Genomic DNA, 17,113 nt, shown 5'->3' with positions numbered 1-17,113 from the left:
ATAGGTAGTTGGTTTTCTAACCTAGGTAGAAACATCCTGTGGAAAATACTGATGCCAATGATTGGAATAGGTGTGATTGTGTTGATAATTTTCATCTGCTGTAAATGTCAAAAATGCAAAAGAAAATACACTGTAAACAAAAGAGGGGTGAAGAGAAACATTGATGAATTAGAATTAGAAGAATTAAGGAACGAAATCTACAAAAAGGTGAAGAATCACCACTCTCATAGAGAAGCTGAAAGAAAAATCAACAACAAATTTGTTGAAATTGAGATGAATGATGTGGAAGAATGAAAGTTGGCATCTGTTTCCGTTATGTAGTGATGATAGTAAATATCATCAAAGAGGGGATTGATGGAGCAAGGATTCGCACGTAAAGCGACTTGCTCTCATTCATGAACCTCGTCTAATGTATAATCATATTAATCCAACTGTTCGTCATTTATTTAGCATTTTCCCCAACACGCGGGTGTCCCCAAGAGGCTTGCCTGTGTGTCTTTTTCATACTAACAAAGCTTGCACTAGAAGAAATGGCTGCTTCGCTGAAATTCAGTCTGCGCATGCGTCGGTCATACCCATGTGATGTGACGCACTCGCATTCTGGAGGGAATCTGTTGCTCATGCGCACTGATGCAAACATGGCCGCTTGTTTCTCACCACGCACTCTGCCTGCTACTGCTGCTTCAGCCTATCTGTCTTTTCGCACTAAACTTTAATGCTATAAATGTTATAAAGTAAGGGGTGTGTTAAATTTTATCACGGTATACAGTGTGATCATTTTATGTGTGATTCTAATTTGTTCTCGCTTACTTTTCATGTATCGCGTCTCTGGGGCTGGGAAAATCGGGAGCGGAGCCATACTTGAGGCTCTGCTGGGCACCGTCATGTGACCGGGGAGAAACTCTACTGCGCAGAAGCTGAAACAAGCCAGCTGGCTCCTGAAGCCCGATGCGCCTGAGAAACCCATCACAAGATGCAGTCTTTTACCTTGAACCTCAAAGACAATGTTGCTATGCCCTGTATTCTCGTATTGTCTACTGTATTCCTATGGATGGGAACGTGAACCCAAGGGGCGGATAAGCAAAATTTAATATTTATGATGTGAACACTGAATTCTAGGAGGTAACAATGACCGAATCACCTCTCCTGACCAATCACCATGTGGGAAATTGTCACTTGCAACATTAGTGGGTGGTCTGAGGGTTCCCAAACAGTATAATTGACCTGGTATTCCATAGAGAAATTGTCCGACTTGTCCGAGTAGCAGACCTGTCACTGACCCTACGAACTCTATAGGTGATCAATCTAAGAGTGCTGCGGAGCACCCTGTCCATACTTTCCACAAACTCCTAAGGGGTGGAAATTGTCCTGAGTGCTGGCGAAGCACTTTGCTGGGGAAATTCGAAAAACCCAATTGGGGTTACTGGCGGATTACTTGCAGAAAGGGGTAACGCAGGCGTTGCATCCGAAGCTGTGGGAGTTGGTCGTACCTTGGTGAGCCCAGTCCTGACCCAAACCTGAGGGGTATCCTGTCCTGATTTCCCGTGAGCTGTACCTGCTCGCATCCTGGTATTCCATTCCTTGAGGGTCCTTGTCCCCGTCTTTCCCAACTGACCCGTGGCCAGGGTTAGTCTTCATTCTTAATTAGGTAAATATTAAACTGTGGGTTTGCGTCTTCTTATCTCTTTTTCTCTCCTTTCTTAATAAAGCACTCTTGCCTGTGATATTGCTCTATCACTTTATGCCAATTATATGCGATTGTTTCTTAGATTTGTTCCACTTCTCTCCCCACCTGTAGGATATCATTGATCTGTCATACATACTAGTGTGTTCCCAATTTTCCCCTTCCTTTAGTGTGGTTGCAGTGAACTTATTAAGAATAGCCTAGGTAGTCTAGTTTAAATACATGTTAGGTCCTGTTCATGTCCCATGTCCTAGTATAAACTTGCAGTGACTAGTTGGCTCTTAATATTCTTACCCTTAGTGTTCACGTATACTCAAATGATCCTTGCCCTAATTCATAGCTACCTTTTGGTTGTGATCTTAATGCTTGATGTGTTATTTAGTATTTGTCTTATCTTGGCATATTCACTCTGAAATCTTTTTTATAAACTCTTAAACTCATCAGGTGTCTGTGGTCATTTTACAGATTACAGTGTGGACAATGTATTTTGGTTTATAAAGTGTATTTCTTCTAGGACCCCTGTCACCTATTCCCTGCTAGCTCCTGATCCGTCTGGAATAATGTGCCTGTGGTAAGTCAGGTACATGATCAGCAGTGGTGTGAAGTCACCCCCCGAATTACTCATAGTAGCGTGTAAAAACTCACCCGGTTCACGCCAAACGACAGTCATTTGTTTGTAAGTGCACGCCAGGGCCCAGTGCGTGTGAGAATCGGGAAACCCAGTGACCCGGGTGAACTGCGCGCTCTATCAAGGGAACAGACCCTCTGGTAGATGATACGACTGGAGCCATGTCTATGCGACCCCGCCGAGATATACAACGACCGAAAAGACTAATTGAAGAAATATGATCTAGCACACTGTTCTGTTATTTTGTTAAGAAAGGGGGAGATGTTATGTAGTCAGCAGTCTAGTAGTTGGGTGGGTGGAGCTAGTGGGGTTGAGGGGAAGAGGAGGAGCATGGACAGGATAGGGGCAGTTAGAGTAGGGACAGGGACACTGAAGGAGGTACTCAATAAAGCTCCTATGAATATACATATACTTGTCTGTCATCCTTGTACTTAGACACAACAAGGGGGGGGGGCAGGAGGGAATTTGATGTCCTTGCTGCAATAGCGTGGATGCTGATTTAACTCATATGTTTTCGTCTTGTCCTTGGTTGCAAGCCCTGATGAGTGCAATTGAAATGTTTTTTGACCAAACACTGAACCTTAACATTTCTCTTACTCCATCTCTAATACTTTTGGGGATAAATAGTAAGGAAGTACAAAATCCCTATTACGATTTCCTTTTTTAGCTATGGTGGTACTACGCATCTGCATTGCCTCAGCCTGGCTGGATCAAGCTGCCCCAACGTTCCAGCAGTGGCTAGCTAGGTTGCTGCTGGCTACGTTTAATCTTGAGAAAGGGATTTTGGACTACAATTCTAATGGTTCTTAAGATTCTTTTGTATCTTCTGAACGTTTTATATATATTACCATGGATTGAAAATTATTATATGAATAAGTGGTTTAAAGGGGTAACGCTCGGAATAAACAGATTGTTTAATTTGCTTCTCCTTCCAGCTCTCTCTCATAGCATATATATATATTTTTTTTTTACTTCTGGTATGTATTCCCCTGTGCTAGCCCAATCCCTTCTCCATGTGTACGTCACATTTCCCACTTTGCTCTGCTGCGCCTTCTCCCTTTAACCTTTTGCTTTGTTTTTCATCGATGCTGTGTCTCCCCCTCCTCTGGTGCATCATCCCTGTGCTGAATCTAGAATGCGTTGAGCTGTTTCCGACTCGTGCTGCGCCTCTTCTCCTTCCTCTGTAGCAGCATGTGTCCCTTCTCCTTCCCATTGACCCCTTGGCTTGCCTTTAGTCCTACTGGGGACCGCTCTACTTCATTCTCCTTCTTCCTCTGGGTTTCCTCGCAGAGTATTGTGTAACGCAGAGTTCAAACAAGAGGAGCCAGCTGCGCATGCGCCGGGACCGGGCTTGTTTTGCTTTTACAGTCCCAGTACCCGGCACCCAGCGCTGAAGCAAGCAGGTGTTTTCGCCGGTTGTAGCTGGAACTGGACACCCGGTAGTGCCGTAGGCCGGCGGTTTCCCTTCACCGTTCCCCAGCGCTCCCCTCCCCGGTGCCGGCGGCATGGGACTGCAGTGGAGCAGCAGCGCCCCGGAGGAGCGGGAGGCGCTGCTAGGGCTGCCCACCTCTCCGGCCAGGGGCAGCCGAGTGTTCGGGCGGCGCTGGCTGGTCCTTGGCCTCTTTTCGATGATGGCATTCATGCAGGGCCTGGTATGGAACACCTGGGGCCCCATTCAAGGCTCGGCCAAGCAGGCGTACGGCTTCTCTAGCCTGGACATTGCCCTGTTAGTGCTGTGGGGGCCCATAGGCTTCCTGCCTTGCTTCATCTTCATGTGGCTTATGGACAAAAAGGGTGAGTGCTGCTGACCTGTAGGCCTCTGTTGATCTCCCCCTCCCCAAATATCATCGTTCCCCTGCTGATCTCCGGCTCGCTGTTCTCTGAGACCCTGCCTGCTGACCTCCGGGTACCCGTCCCCTCTCCTGACTACTGCACCCCCATCCGCTGTCTATTCCACAGTCCTCATGACGACTTACCTTCCTGTGCCCACTGTAACTATATTAATGGCTACTGGGCCCAATTACTTACAACTCGGCTTTTGAGCTTCTGACTGCCCCTTGTTTACGGTATACCTACTATAACGTTTTTGTTGTTATTGAAAATACAGTATTGGTTGATGACAACATCTCTAATTTGTAACAATGAATTTATTTGCTATCTCATTTTGTTTGCTTATGGGTATCTTCACTATGAGGTTACAGGCCAGTGAGGAGACGTGTTTCAAGTTATGATCTTTACTTTAACAACTCGACATAGTCTGATTCTAGTTCCATAGGACAATGAAAGCTAACTGTATCTACAATACTCAGCAAGCATTGATTTGTTAAATAAACATTCAGTAGGCAGCGTTGTTTACAGCATCTTGGAGACATATGGTCACAAGCATATGGGATCCCATAATGTTTCTGGCTAAACTTTCTAAGATTTACCCATTTGTTGTCTTTCACAACGTGAAATGTTAAAGGTTATTTCAGTCAGTCAGTCAAAGAATCTTTATTCGATTTAGTTAAAAATCATACAAAGATAATTAAAAACATTTTTATACAGATAAAACACAATTAAACAATTTCATACCAATCAAGTTCATATGGCGAGGTATTTGAGCAAAAAAGATTATTTTTAAAAAGATGTTAAAATGCAATTCATTTGGGAAAACCTTATAATATCTTGCGTGATCTAGATCTAGCCGCCGCCACTAAAAAAGGTTATTTAATTTTGTTTGTTAAACATATATGGTGCTTCAACATGTAAGCTTCTGTGGGAAATGTGCTCTCAAAAAAATTCCCTATGCTCAGATGAGTGTATTTCAACATTGGGGTTCGATGTTTGAATGAAACAGAACTACATCTGCCTTAGTAGTGCTAAAACAGAGATCATGGTAGGGCTAAGTTGACCCAGTTCTTGTTTCACAACTCTGTAGAGATATCATGCTATCAAACACATCAAGTAAAAAACCTCAGCATAGTCTGTAACCTAGTACTAAACATCCCATCCAAATAAATGAAGCATTAGAGGGCCCTAATTCCTAATTTTCCTTGTCCTGAAATCTCCTACTTATCTCACAACCCTTCTAATGAGTTTAGTTGATAAGAACACTGATGATACAATGCCTGAGGAGCTACTGTAGTGTAATCTACACAATCCTTTCCCATTCCTTCACAGGTTGCAGAGTCTTCTTAGGGAATCTTTCTTTTGCTTGGCCACTGGTTTATTCTTGGGTCGCACTGGGCTCATGGCGTTCATCATACTTTCCAGATCTACCAGGTCTTTACATCAGTTCCTGTTAAAGTTGTAGTTGTAGTTCCATTCTTATGTAGACAATACTAGAATCTTCTTCAATCTCCTAAGCAAGATATGGATTTCATATAGCCTGGAACTGTTACCATATTGAATGCCTAAACAGTAATTTGTTGTGTCTTAATGGGGCCCAACGTAATTCTTGCTGTGTGAAGAGAGAAAACCAGATCAAATTAAATACAAACTGGGCCGGACGTTCCTTAATGCCACTCTGACATTTACCTGGGAGGCTGCAGTCTATGGGCGTGCTGTCTGAGCAGGATGGGCTACCATGACACCATCATGCCCTCATAGCTTCATTCTAATAATTTCTTCCTCAAGTGTTGAGCTGAGTTGAACATTTTGCCAGAGCTGGTTTTGGTTTCCAGCAGCCTTAAACACTGACATGTATTCCTGATACCATAGTTGCTCCTCTGGAGAAAATCAAGGCATTTGATGTGATTTTATTTATTTTATCCTGTTTATGAAAAGACATGCAGGTACAGTAGTAGGTTCTTCAAGGTAATATATTCAACTATCAAGCAATCACAGTTCCATTTCAAGATGAGAAGCACAGATCTAAGGTTGCAAAATCCATAATTGATTATTTGCAGATCCCTTTTTATTGGTGTGCAAAGAGATCTATTAAAAAACTGTTAAATACTACAGAACTGTGCCACAAGAGGAGTAGTTTATGCTCCTAGGAGATATCAGAACATAATCTAAATAAAAACCACTCTAAAAAAACTCTTCACATCTACGATTAAATCAAATAATCATTTATTTGCACATGGGTTACTGGAGTAATGGCCCTAGTCATCTTCAGCGTCTGGTCTCTCAGTTAGCTGATAACCATGAACCTGTGATTGGCCACCATGCTCAACATTGACCAAACAAGAAATGTCTTTTGCCACCGCTATGCAGAATACTTTTTGAAGGCACACTTTTCATATTAGTTTTAATCTCAGTATTAAAATTGTAGGATGTAAATCCCGAGGTCTGTAGGATTGGTGTGCTCCCATCCCTTGACTGGACTCTTGAGTTTGACCAACCACTAGTTTTCCCAAACTTTATTTAAATTACTCTTTTGATCCCAAATACATAAATTGCAAAGAGGAATCCGGTGATGAGAGAAAAAAGCTTGAGGATCACCTTTATGTTTTGGTAAAACTTGGCACATATTGTAAGCAGAATATAGTGATCAAAAGAAAGTGAGCAGAGATATGACTTCACAGTCTGACCTGCTTGTAGTCCATCTCCCTCTGTCCCAATACAAACCCCTTGCGCCCCTCTTCAGTACAATTAGGTTGATTTCAAGCCGGAACTGTAAATTGGTGAATTATATCAGGCCAATGTTTAATTATCAAACTAACCTTATTCAACAAGTGTTTAAACAGGTAGGACCAACCAAATGCTTAAGAACATCTGTTTGACTTAACAACAGGGACTTGACAGCATGAAAGTACTATAAAACACCAGAAATTAATATCTACGCCACCCATCGATGCATACCTTTTTAAGACCACTTAATAACCCTTCATCACGTAACCTACTTTTATAATAATCCTTGATATGGTTTTTTGATTCTAAACTTTTGTTGTGTTTTTGTTTTGTTTATGTTACTCTAATTAGTTTGATAAAATGCAAGACCCTTTAAGCTAGAATCTATGTCCCCCTCGAACGACCCTTGTGAATCGATTTACATGTCAGTTGAGGTAAACCCAGCATCGTCCACTATAAAAGCATATATTTATTTTATTAAGTTAGTGAAAAGTGCAGATTTTAGTAGAGCGCAACAGCAGTCCTAAAATTGCTCTTAGCTATAGTTAAATGAAACAAGAATTCAGCGTTGGAGAGAGGGTACACCAGGGATAAGCGGGAGAGAGTAGGGAGTTCTCCCAAATAATGTCTACCATGTTATTTTGGACAGAGTAAGTCTGCGTTTTAGGCAGTTTTTGCTTACATAGTAAATGTTTTACTTGAAAGCAACACAGTCTTCAGCCCTTACTAAGTGCCCTGAATTTTCTAAGACCTGTGTGAACTTGCACTTGTCTTTACCACGGGTTCTGACATCTGATGCGGTCACCTGTAGTGCTGACTTGCAGACAGTAAATCACGATACCGGTAGTCTGGTTCCTCATTCTAAGAGTGTTGCGTAATCTGTTTGACGTCCGATGTTTTTCCTATGTGCAAGATTCACGTGATAGTTTCAAGCACTGTTTACGAATGCGTGACGCGCTTCCTTGAATACAAATCAGAACGTGGTGTTGGTCCTGTACCTCTGGTTCAACAAGAAAGGAATGAACAAGAGGTAGTAAAGGAAGTCAAATGAAATGTTAAAGAATTGCCCTTGGCTGATGTGCTTGAAATACCTGGTATTTTAGGTACACAGGGCTTACTAACTTGTTTTGAGCGTCTCGCACCTTGTTGGCAAAATGTCCTTCTTTTTTGCTTGTTCAACAGGAATCCATCTTCAACTAAAAAAAAAAAGGTGATTGAGCAAAATGTAATGGGTTCTGGGGTTCCTTGTGACTTATTGAACATTTTGAAATCTTTATTTTTTTTCGAACTTTTAGGGTGCGTGCAAACTGCTGTGAGGTGCTCGGGTGTTTAATTTTCCAAGTCTTTTTATAGAACTTAGTTGACATTGGTATGTGCTTGTAGCTTGTGGACCCCCTGGAATGTGCTGCTCAATATGGCCGTGGGTGTTCGTGCAGACCAGAGTTTGAAGTATTGATGTTAGTTAAGATTTTTTATAAAGGGTATAGTTAGTTGTATGGGGGTCGGTATGTTTGGCAGTGTAGCCAAGGAGTAGACGTGCTTATCTGGAAGAGATATGTTTGTGTTTTTACTCGTTGTCCAGTGGGTGACCTTCTGTTTTCTTCGGGAAACAAACAGGCTGCCTCGTTGTTTCTCTTTGCAAGCACTGTGTGCACGTTTGTTTAGTGTTTTTCCTCCAAACCCCTTATTATTATGTACAGCATTTCTAATCAACATGCTTCAGTAGCTGCCTGTAACTTGTGTTGTAATTACTTATATATCGCACTTACTACTCCTGACAAGGCACTGAAGTGATTTAAAACGAGTAGCACACAGCTCCAGAGCCAAGATTACTAGTACTGGCTGTTTAGGTTTCGGCTACCGTCCCACTGTGTAAGCAGTGGGTAGGCGGAGCTGAAATCTTTTGTTAGTAGTATAGGGGGCCTGAACACGCCCCTCTTCTCCATTGGCTGGCCTCGTAAATGCTGGCCAGCCATTGGAGGAGAGGAGCGTCACTGAGTTCAGGGCCCGCCTTCACGCGATTCGGGGGCGTTTCCGTGTCTTTTTTTAAGTCACGCCCTCTCCTCTTCCCATTGGCTGGAATTTTACCTTCCAGCCAATGGGAAGAGGAGAGAACGAAAACACGCCCCCCAATCACGAAAATGGCAGTGGTTTCTCCGAGGCCTTTCTGCCTCGGAGAAACGTGGTCGTGGAGGGCTCCTCTCTTGTCAAAGTTTCCTCAGCTGATACGAACAGCTGCCGCTTCCTCTGCTCTCCTCCAACTGCTGCCACCTGCGAGAAAATTAACTGCGCCACGGGCTTCCGACTCACAAGCACCACCGCCTGCAATGTCACGTTGCGTTTTGTGACGGACAAGTACTTCTTCTTTGTATGGCTGCTCTGCTCGGGCAGCAGTCCCAAGTTAATATTTAGGTGTTTTTTGGGTTTCTTTTCCCCAGGCTCTTACGCTGCCCGTTTTTGACGTCCGGCTGTAGCGCCAGGAAACCTTTAGTAACCGGCCACCGACAGAGCAGACCGCACCCAAGCGTCCGCGTTCACTTCCTGGTGTGCGGGAGCCTAATCCTCTGCGGCAATCATGGAAGGTGCACGGCGTAATCCAGGCCGCGGCGCCTTCGTTCAGGCATCCTGAGTGCCGCTCAACAGCAGCTGGAGGATCGAGCTGATGAGGAGCAGGCGGGATTCCCTCAGCTGTGCAGCGAGGACTCCCAACAGAAAGCGGCGCCGGAGTTGTCCGGTGACGAGCGCGGCGACGAGGAGCAGCTGCAGCACTTGCGGGGCGCTGTCCCCCAAACCAGCCGCGCCTGCCCGGCCTGCCCCCTCCTCAGCCGCTGCTCATAAATGGCATCGCCGGGCCCCTGCACCCCGAGCCCCTGCAGCCTCCTGCCGCTGGCCTGCCCAGGGGCATGGCTGCAGTGAACATGATGAACAACCTCCCTGGAGCTGTGCACGTAGCCCCCCCCATCCGGCCTCCGGGGGCTCCATCGCACAGGTGGCACAGGCGGCGGTGGCGGCCGCCGCGCTGGGGTCGGCCGTGGGGCAGCCGCAAACTCAGCCCCCTCCCCCCGCAGCTCCCGACACGGCGGCGGCCGCATCACGGTTCCGGGTGGTGAAACTGGACTCAAGCTCTTAGCCCTTCCGCAAGGGCCGCTGGACTTGCATCTAGTACTACGAGCGGGGGCAGCCTGTGGAGGCCCCTCACAGGGTGGTGGAGAGTGTCAGGCAGGCGGCCGAGGAGAGGGAAAGCACCAGCGAGAGCTCGGCCAGCAGCACTCTGAGCCACTATACGGAGTGCGCAGGCCCCGGTCTGCAGCAGGGGTACTCGGAGCCCGGGGCTCAGAGTGCCACCTTGCCAGCACAATCGCACCCGCCTGAAGGCGGCTGTGGACAGCAAAAGCCGGGCTACCAACCTCCATTGAACCCTTCGGCTGGTCATAGTATGGGGGCCGTGCCTTCAGTGCACCAACAACCCCCCTATTCACAGCCTGTACAGACTCTGCCCCAGCAGCTCCACTTTGCAGCCCAGCAGCAGATTCCCCTCATCGCCATGCCGGCTACTCAGACTACTGTTACAGGGAGCGTGGCTGATTACTTGCAGCACCCCCATAAGCTGCAGACCTTGGTAGGGCCAGGGCTCCTGGGCATAATCTTTCGGCACACATGCAATCCACAGCCGCACAAGCACAATCCACGGCCTCTGCTATGACTGCTGCACATGCACCCACGATGATGCCCACGTCAGTGGTCACCAGTCAGAATGTGCCCCAGCAAATAAATCTCCCCCTTGCAACGCCTGTCAGTCACAGCGTGGGTCAATCCTTAAATCTGCCCACTGCGTCGCAGTCCAGTCATAATGTGGCAGTGGGTCAGCACTTGAATCTGCCCTCCACGGCGCAGCGAGCTCCAGCAGCTATTAACCAAGGAATGCCCTCCGTCATGCAGCAGAGTGCCCCCACTCTAACTGCACCTCTCCTGCAGCCGCTTCAGTCCCAGGGGGTGCCGATGGGCCCGCGGAGCCTTCCTCAGTAACTGGTCATGGCAGCGCAGAAGGCCCCCGTTCCCGCAAAACCCCAGGCTCAAGGATTGGAACCCGTGCTTCAAGGAATGAATAATCAGCAGATCCCGGCTGTCGGCCCAATTGCCCCTGCCTCAGCCACTGTTAGCCAGATCAGCTTGACAGCTTCTGCTGGTCTGGGCCCCGCACTTGTCATGTCCCAGCCCCCCACTGTACACCCCCCACTGTACACAACAGGGCTCAGGGTGTTGCTCACTATCCTGCCAGTGTACCGGTGTCTCAGCACATACCACACCAGATACCTCTTAAGTTCTGCTCAAATCTTTGCGCCCTCGCTCATCCAGTCAGTGGCAAATCAGATCCCAGATGCAAGGCGTCTCATGGAGCACTCGGTGGCCGGTTTGCCGCAGTCCATCATCGCTGAAGGCATTTCAGGAATAGGTGGTTCAACTTCTTTGGAAGGGAGGGGTAGCAGTCTAGCGGGTCTGGCTTCTTCCCTTGAAGTCCTTACCTCTGGTCGATGGCGAGGATGACAGGTAAGGTCATGTGATGGCCTTGGTGTACCCTCTACCCTTTCACAATTTGGTTGACTCAGTGATGGCGTGTCCTGTGACTTCGAAAACACTCTCTAGTACTCACCTTTTGTGCCTTCTGTTTTGTGCTTACAGTATTGGGGGGAATTGTGCATCTTGCTGTGCATCTTGCTATGCATCATGGTTTTTAATTTTGTAGATCTGAACCCTAATTTAATGCTACTATGTTAAAAAAGATTTATACATCGGTTAACTTTGGACGGCACTTTTTGGATGTCCTTAACTCCATTTAAACTGCTTTTAGAAACTGTGTGTCTTAAAGCACACGTTTCCGTAACTGCTAGGTACTACTGTGTGTTTGTGATGCGACACAAACTTCCAGAAGTAAAGTGCAATTTCTCTTCGACGAATTCCAGGGATTTCAAGCAGGATCAAGAGTGTCTGAGATGGTAGGGTACAGCTGCCTGTTGTTTGCTCATGAGTCTGTTTTTTCTCCTGAACTTTTTCCTAGTTATTCATTTCTATCCAGGATATGAATCAATGTATTTTCTACAAGGCGTACCTCCAGTTCCCCACCAGCCCAGCTCTCATTCATGAACTCAGACCGGTACTTTATCTCCTCATCCGCTCCTCTCTGCCCCCCACCCACCCACCCTCACCTCCACCCCTCACCTCCACCCCTCATATCTCATCACAGCGCCCGCTCTTTCACCCTCTTTCAGATTTCTCCCTTCGCCTCCACGTGCTCCCTCTGCCCTCTCTCCTCAGAGTGCACGCATCCCTCCTCACCTCCGGTTTCTGGAGTTCCCCTGTTCTCTACTTGTCCCCAGCCCTCTCCCCCATCTTCCATCCCTCTGATCTCGCTTCTCCACACTCTTATCCTCTCCCTGCTCCCCTGGATGTATTCCTCTCTCCTGGTGTCGCTGCTGTTTCTTCTCCCTCGCACCCCTCTGTTCTTTCCCTCTCTTCAGTCCTATCTTCGTTCTTTCTCCTAAACTCGCCTCCACCCCCTCTATATATTCTGCTCTGTCTGTACCCTCGCCCCTTCCATCTCCCCTTCGCTTTCTCATGTCCCTCCTTATGCCCATCCCTCAAGCCTTCCCTTCCCCCTCCCCTCTTTGCTGCTGCCCTCAACTCCCCCTCTTCTGTCTCTGTCTGCCCTCTCTTTTCCGGTCAGACCTGTCCCTCTCCCCTCTGCTCACTGCCCCCCCCCCCCCGCTTTTGCACTTTCCTTGCTCCCTCTTTCGCCTACTTCTTTTCTTCTCCTGCTCTCACTCTCTCACACTCTCACACTCACTCTCAATCTGTTCTTGTTCTCCACACCTCTGCTATCTCTCCATTCCATGACCTAGAACCCACTTCCGGCTCTCTACCCCCGCAGTTCTCGGCTCTTGCTTGCTCCCGCTGATCTACTGTTTATCAAAATAATAGTTTATCATCAGTTTATTAAACACTATAAACATAAAAAGCATATATTCTCAGTTTATCATAAAAATCGACATCATTTACAAGTTTGCATAATAATTAACGACGCTTCTAAAATGAATGGCAATTTTACAGATAAGCCATCTTTCTCTATTCTTTCTCCGACTGGTCTGGTCGCCTCTGCTCGTCTTCGTCTCGTCTCTCACGTCTCAGTTCTTTCCAATCCCTCTCTGTTGCCTCTCGAATCACCCTCCTTCCGCCTGTCTGTTCCTTCTCCTCCATCACTTGTCTGCCCTCCCTAGACATGAACTGCCTCCCCTTCTTCTCGCGGTGCTCTTTCCCTTCGCTGGTGCTGCTTTCCTCCACCTCTGCTTGCTCTTCCTCTTCGCGCCGGCTCTCCTCTTGGGTTCTCTCCCTTCCCTCCACCCTCCTCCCCCGGCTCTCGCCGTGAGTGGGGGGCTCTGTGTGAGTGGGGGGCTCTGTGTGAGTGGGGGGCTCTGTGTGGATAGCTTTTTTTGTAGGTGGCTCTGTCTGTGTGTGGGTGGCTCTGTCTGTGTGTGTGGGTGGCTCTGTCTGTGTGTGTGGGTGGCTCTGTGTGAATGACTGTGTGGGTGGCTGTGTATGTGTGTGGCTCTGTGTGGGTGTAAATGCAATAGGTCATGCATATGCGAGCGATTAAGCTATTGGCTTTGTACATGACAATGCCATTTATTTAACAATTAAGCTATTGGTAATGTAAATAACAATGCTATTTATGATTTTTTTTAAAAAACACAAAAAAAATGTCATGAACAATGTCAATAGCTCTACCTTTAATAATGCCGAAACCACTGCATTGTAAATGCTTGTTTTAAGAGTGCTGCGAGGGCCGTATTATTTGTCTGCTTGGCTTATGTTTTAGGAAAGCCATTTTCTGCTACCTGCCGTCACTGTTACGCCTTGGATGGTGCTTGCTTTCTGTAGAGTATCAGGCATTGACAAAGCGTGGAACAGCAGCTGGTATATTACGTTGAGTTGGATTGGATGTGACCGCACTACACCTTCTGATTGGCTTTAGCATTTTGGTGGGTGCATGAAGGTGCAGTGAACAGACTTAGTCATGCATTTTGTTGATTAGTCCTGTTTGCGAGATAGCTGTGGCCATCGTTATGACCTTCGGAGATGTTACTGTTTCTCTGTATTGTCACTTTTGTATAGTGTTTCGTGCCTCTTATTGTAATGTTGGAAATGTGTTTGTTGAATTCTGTGAGAAATGTTGGTTGAGGTGCGTGAGGGTCAGACACATGCTCTAAACATGGTGCACCGTGCATCGCAGTACATAGGCATGTAATGTTGTGGAGAGTGTGAGGGAAAGACGCAATCATGCTTACCCCTTTACCTATTTAATTGTATAGGTTCGTGGTTCTTAGTCTTTTTACTTCTGTGGATCCTCACTTATTCATTACTGGAACCTGGGGACCCCTTCCGAATCGTTATTGGAATCTGGGCAACTTTACTGAGTCAATACTGGAAGCTGGGGGGCCCTGGCCTAAGTGTTTTTCAATTATTTGAACCGCAGAACAATGCACAAAAAATACGAAAATGAGCTTTGTTATGTTAATTATATTAAATATAGCGCTCAAATCACCCTAGGGCATCTCGGCCCTGCCTATAATAGCAAGCAAGAATCCACAAGACAAAAGAAGAGGTCGCTATTAAAATAGGGAGGCTTTCAGCAGTTTTCTAAATTGGCAGTTTTTTGTGCAAATACAAATATGCACAGGTAGTCTATTCCAATGAAAAGGAGCCAGGTAAGAAAAGGCTCTCCCACTACATCTAGCCAAGCAGATGCGGGGTACGCATAGCAGGGCTTTGTTCTTGGATCTTAGACTTCTGGTGGGTACATAAGATTTGATTTTCTGTTGAAGATCACTGGAGCCTTTGCCCCTTAAGGCATTATATGTGAGAAAGCAGATCTTAAAAATGCTCCCTTTTTCTTACTGGCAGCCAATGGAGAGTCTTTAACGAAGGGGCCGACATGGTACCGTATTTTGAACTACCTTTACATTAGCCACAAGTGTCTCATTTACTGCAGCCAGTAAAGCATTACTGTAATAAAGTCAGCTCACTACCAGGGCATGAACTAATGTTCTGTGGCAGAGATCGGAAGTTAAGAAAATATTCTGCGAAGAAGATGCATATTATGGTGGCACAAACTCGTGGTAACCAAAATATAAACTTTCATAGAGAGGGCTTGGTCAATTTTTATGCCAAGGTTCTTCACAGATTATTTGGGAGACGGATTGATTCCCGTTGAGGGGGACACCACTCCCTTGACCACTTAGCTGTGGCTTTGCTTAACAGGATGATCTCGGTCTTGTCTACGTTCAATTGCAGATAGTTGTCAGTCATTCAACTAGAGATGGCTAACATTCCCTTAGCAAAGCGATCTTTGGTTATAGCCAGATCAGAATCAAAAGTGAAGGTCAGCTGAGTATTGTCATTGTAGGACAGTATTCCAAAGCCAAAAGGCTCTATAATCTTAGCAAGGGGTGTCATATAAATGTAGGGCTGAAGCATGAGCCCTGTGAAACACTTGTGTCCAGTTGCACCTTGCGGGAGGTATAGAGGCCAAGTGTGATCGTTTGGAATCTGTCGTCCTAAAAATGATGTAACGATTTGAGAGCTGTCCCCTGAATGCCTATCTCGCACAGCCTTTTCAACAGCCTGGAATGAGAGACCGTATCACAGGCTGCTGAAAGATCAAACAGCATGAGCATAGTCTAAATCCGGACTGCGAGGGATCCAAAATTTGATCCTCCTAAAAGATAGGCTGTTAAATGTTTGTTGAATAGGCCTTCCAACAATTTACCCAGAAGGGGAAACAAGGATATGGGGAGGTAATTGGATGAGATGCTCGGGTCAAGATTTTAGGACCAGTTTCCATTCAGAGGGAATTGTACCAGTTTACACCATAAGATGAAATATAAATTGAATAGCCAGAGCAAAATGTCTAAATAGTGAAGCCATGACTCTGGGAGCGCAGATATCTAAGGGGGAGCCTGATTTTGCACAGCCCAGAGATCTCTGGACTTCCTCCAAAAAGAAGGCTTTGATCCCTTTCAATGTGAGTGTCTCTAATACTTCTATATCAGCCACACTGTTGGTATTGGAATTGTCTATAATGGGAAGAGTCTTGAAGTTTAAGTAAATCTGAGATATTTTCTCCTGAGAAAAAGTGTTCTAGAGAGTTACACAGTTCCTGCGACACTAAAGGACTGCACACACGCCCGAGGGCTAGTAAAATCACAAATGATTTTGAAGAGCACTTTAGGTGCTTTGCCTGGCTGTTCAACTTGGTTAGTGATAAAGTACTTACACACAGATTTGATTTTTAAAGGATATCTAGGCAGCGCTCATTTATAAGAGTCCTTATTCTGCAGATTTTTAGTTCTCTGCTATATTTTCTAAGTAATTACGAGCAGATTTTTCTGTTTTTAGCTATGTTGTAAAACAAATACATGAATAATGAAATATTTTGTTGAATTCACAAACTACGTTTGTATTTAAATGAGAAGGTTGGAGCGTTTCTATACTATATTATATTGTATGTACTTGTACTGCTATTAAAAATCAATTGGACAGTACTAAATTAATTTTTAGCTTCCAGTTTCGAATTCCTTCAGTTTTAGAGAAGTTTTTAAAATTTTCAATGTTGCTTTTTTGCTTCTTTATTTATGTACACTTCATTAATCTGTTAAAATTATTTAATTTTCCAAGTAGTTACAGGCCTCCTGATTAGGATTCGTGGACCACAGATTAAGAAACACTTGTAGAGATCATGCTTCGGATTTTTGTTGTCAACCTGCTAACTGTCTTTAGGTGTCTCTGCAACATATCACAGTACTGGTTTTGGTGATAACGTTTGGATTTCATATAAAATAATTTTAGAGACCATCTTTCAAGTCAAGTCAAGTCAAAAATTTGTATAGCGCGCTACATACCCAGAGGGTCTCAAGGCGCTTGAAGAAGGGTGGGAAATTATTTGTCAAATATCCACGTTTTAAGTTGTTTTCTAAATGCTAGGTGGTTCTGAGTGAGGCGAAGGTGAGTGGGAAGTGAGTTCCAGGTTTTAGCTGCCAGGTAGGAGAAGGATCTACCTCCCATGGTGGTTTTGTTGATGCGAGGTACAGTGGCAAGGGCTTGGTTGGAGGATCGTAGCTGGCGGGAGGGGGTGTAGAAGGACAGTCGTGTGTTGAGGCATTCGGGTCCGATTTCGTAGAGTGCTTTGTGTG

At 45.6% G+C, this 17,113-nt stretch overlaps 1 protein-coding gene and 1 pseudogene across 2 annotated transcripts in view; both read left to right on the top strand.

The window, feature by feature from the left end:
* Positions 1 to 3,639: 3,639 nt before the first annotated feature.
* SLC49A4 (solute carrier family 49 member 4) overlaps positions 3,640 to 17,113 on the top strand; it is a 530,561-nt gene continuing 517,087 nt past the window's right edge. Inside the window, exon 1 of one of the 2 annotated variants that reach the window (XM_086957070.1) lies at positions 3,640 to 4,106. In XM_086957070.1, coding sequence (XP_086813196.1) covers positions 3,818 to 4,106 — 289 coding nt within the window. In that variant the 5' untranslated portion in view covers positions 3,640 to 3,817. The remainder of the gene's footprint in view (positions 4,107 to 17,113) is intronic. The other variant, XM_086957071.1, reaches the window with a different exon arrangement.
* LOC147732547 (TSC22 domain family protein 1-like) lies at positions 9,617 to 11,421 on the top strand (annotated as a pseudogene).

Source organism: Lissotriton vulgaris, chromosome 2_1 (assembly GCF_964263255.1).
Source record: "Lissotriton vulgaris chromosome 2_1, aLisVul1.2, whole genome shotgun sequence".
NCBI lineage: Eukaryota > Metazoa > Chordata > Amphibia > Caudata > Salamandridae > Lissotriton > Lissotriton vulgaris.
Note: the sequence above shows the minus strand (reverse complement) of the source record. Positions and strands in the feature narration are given on the sequence as shown.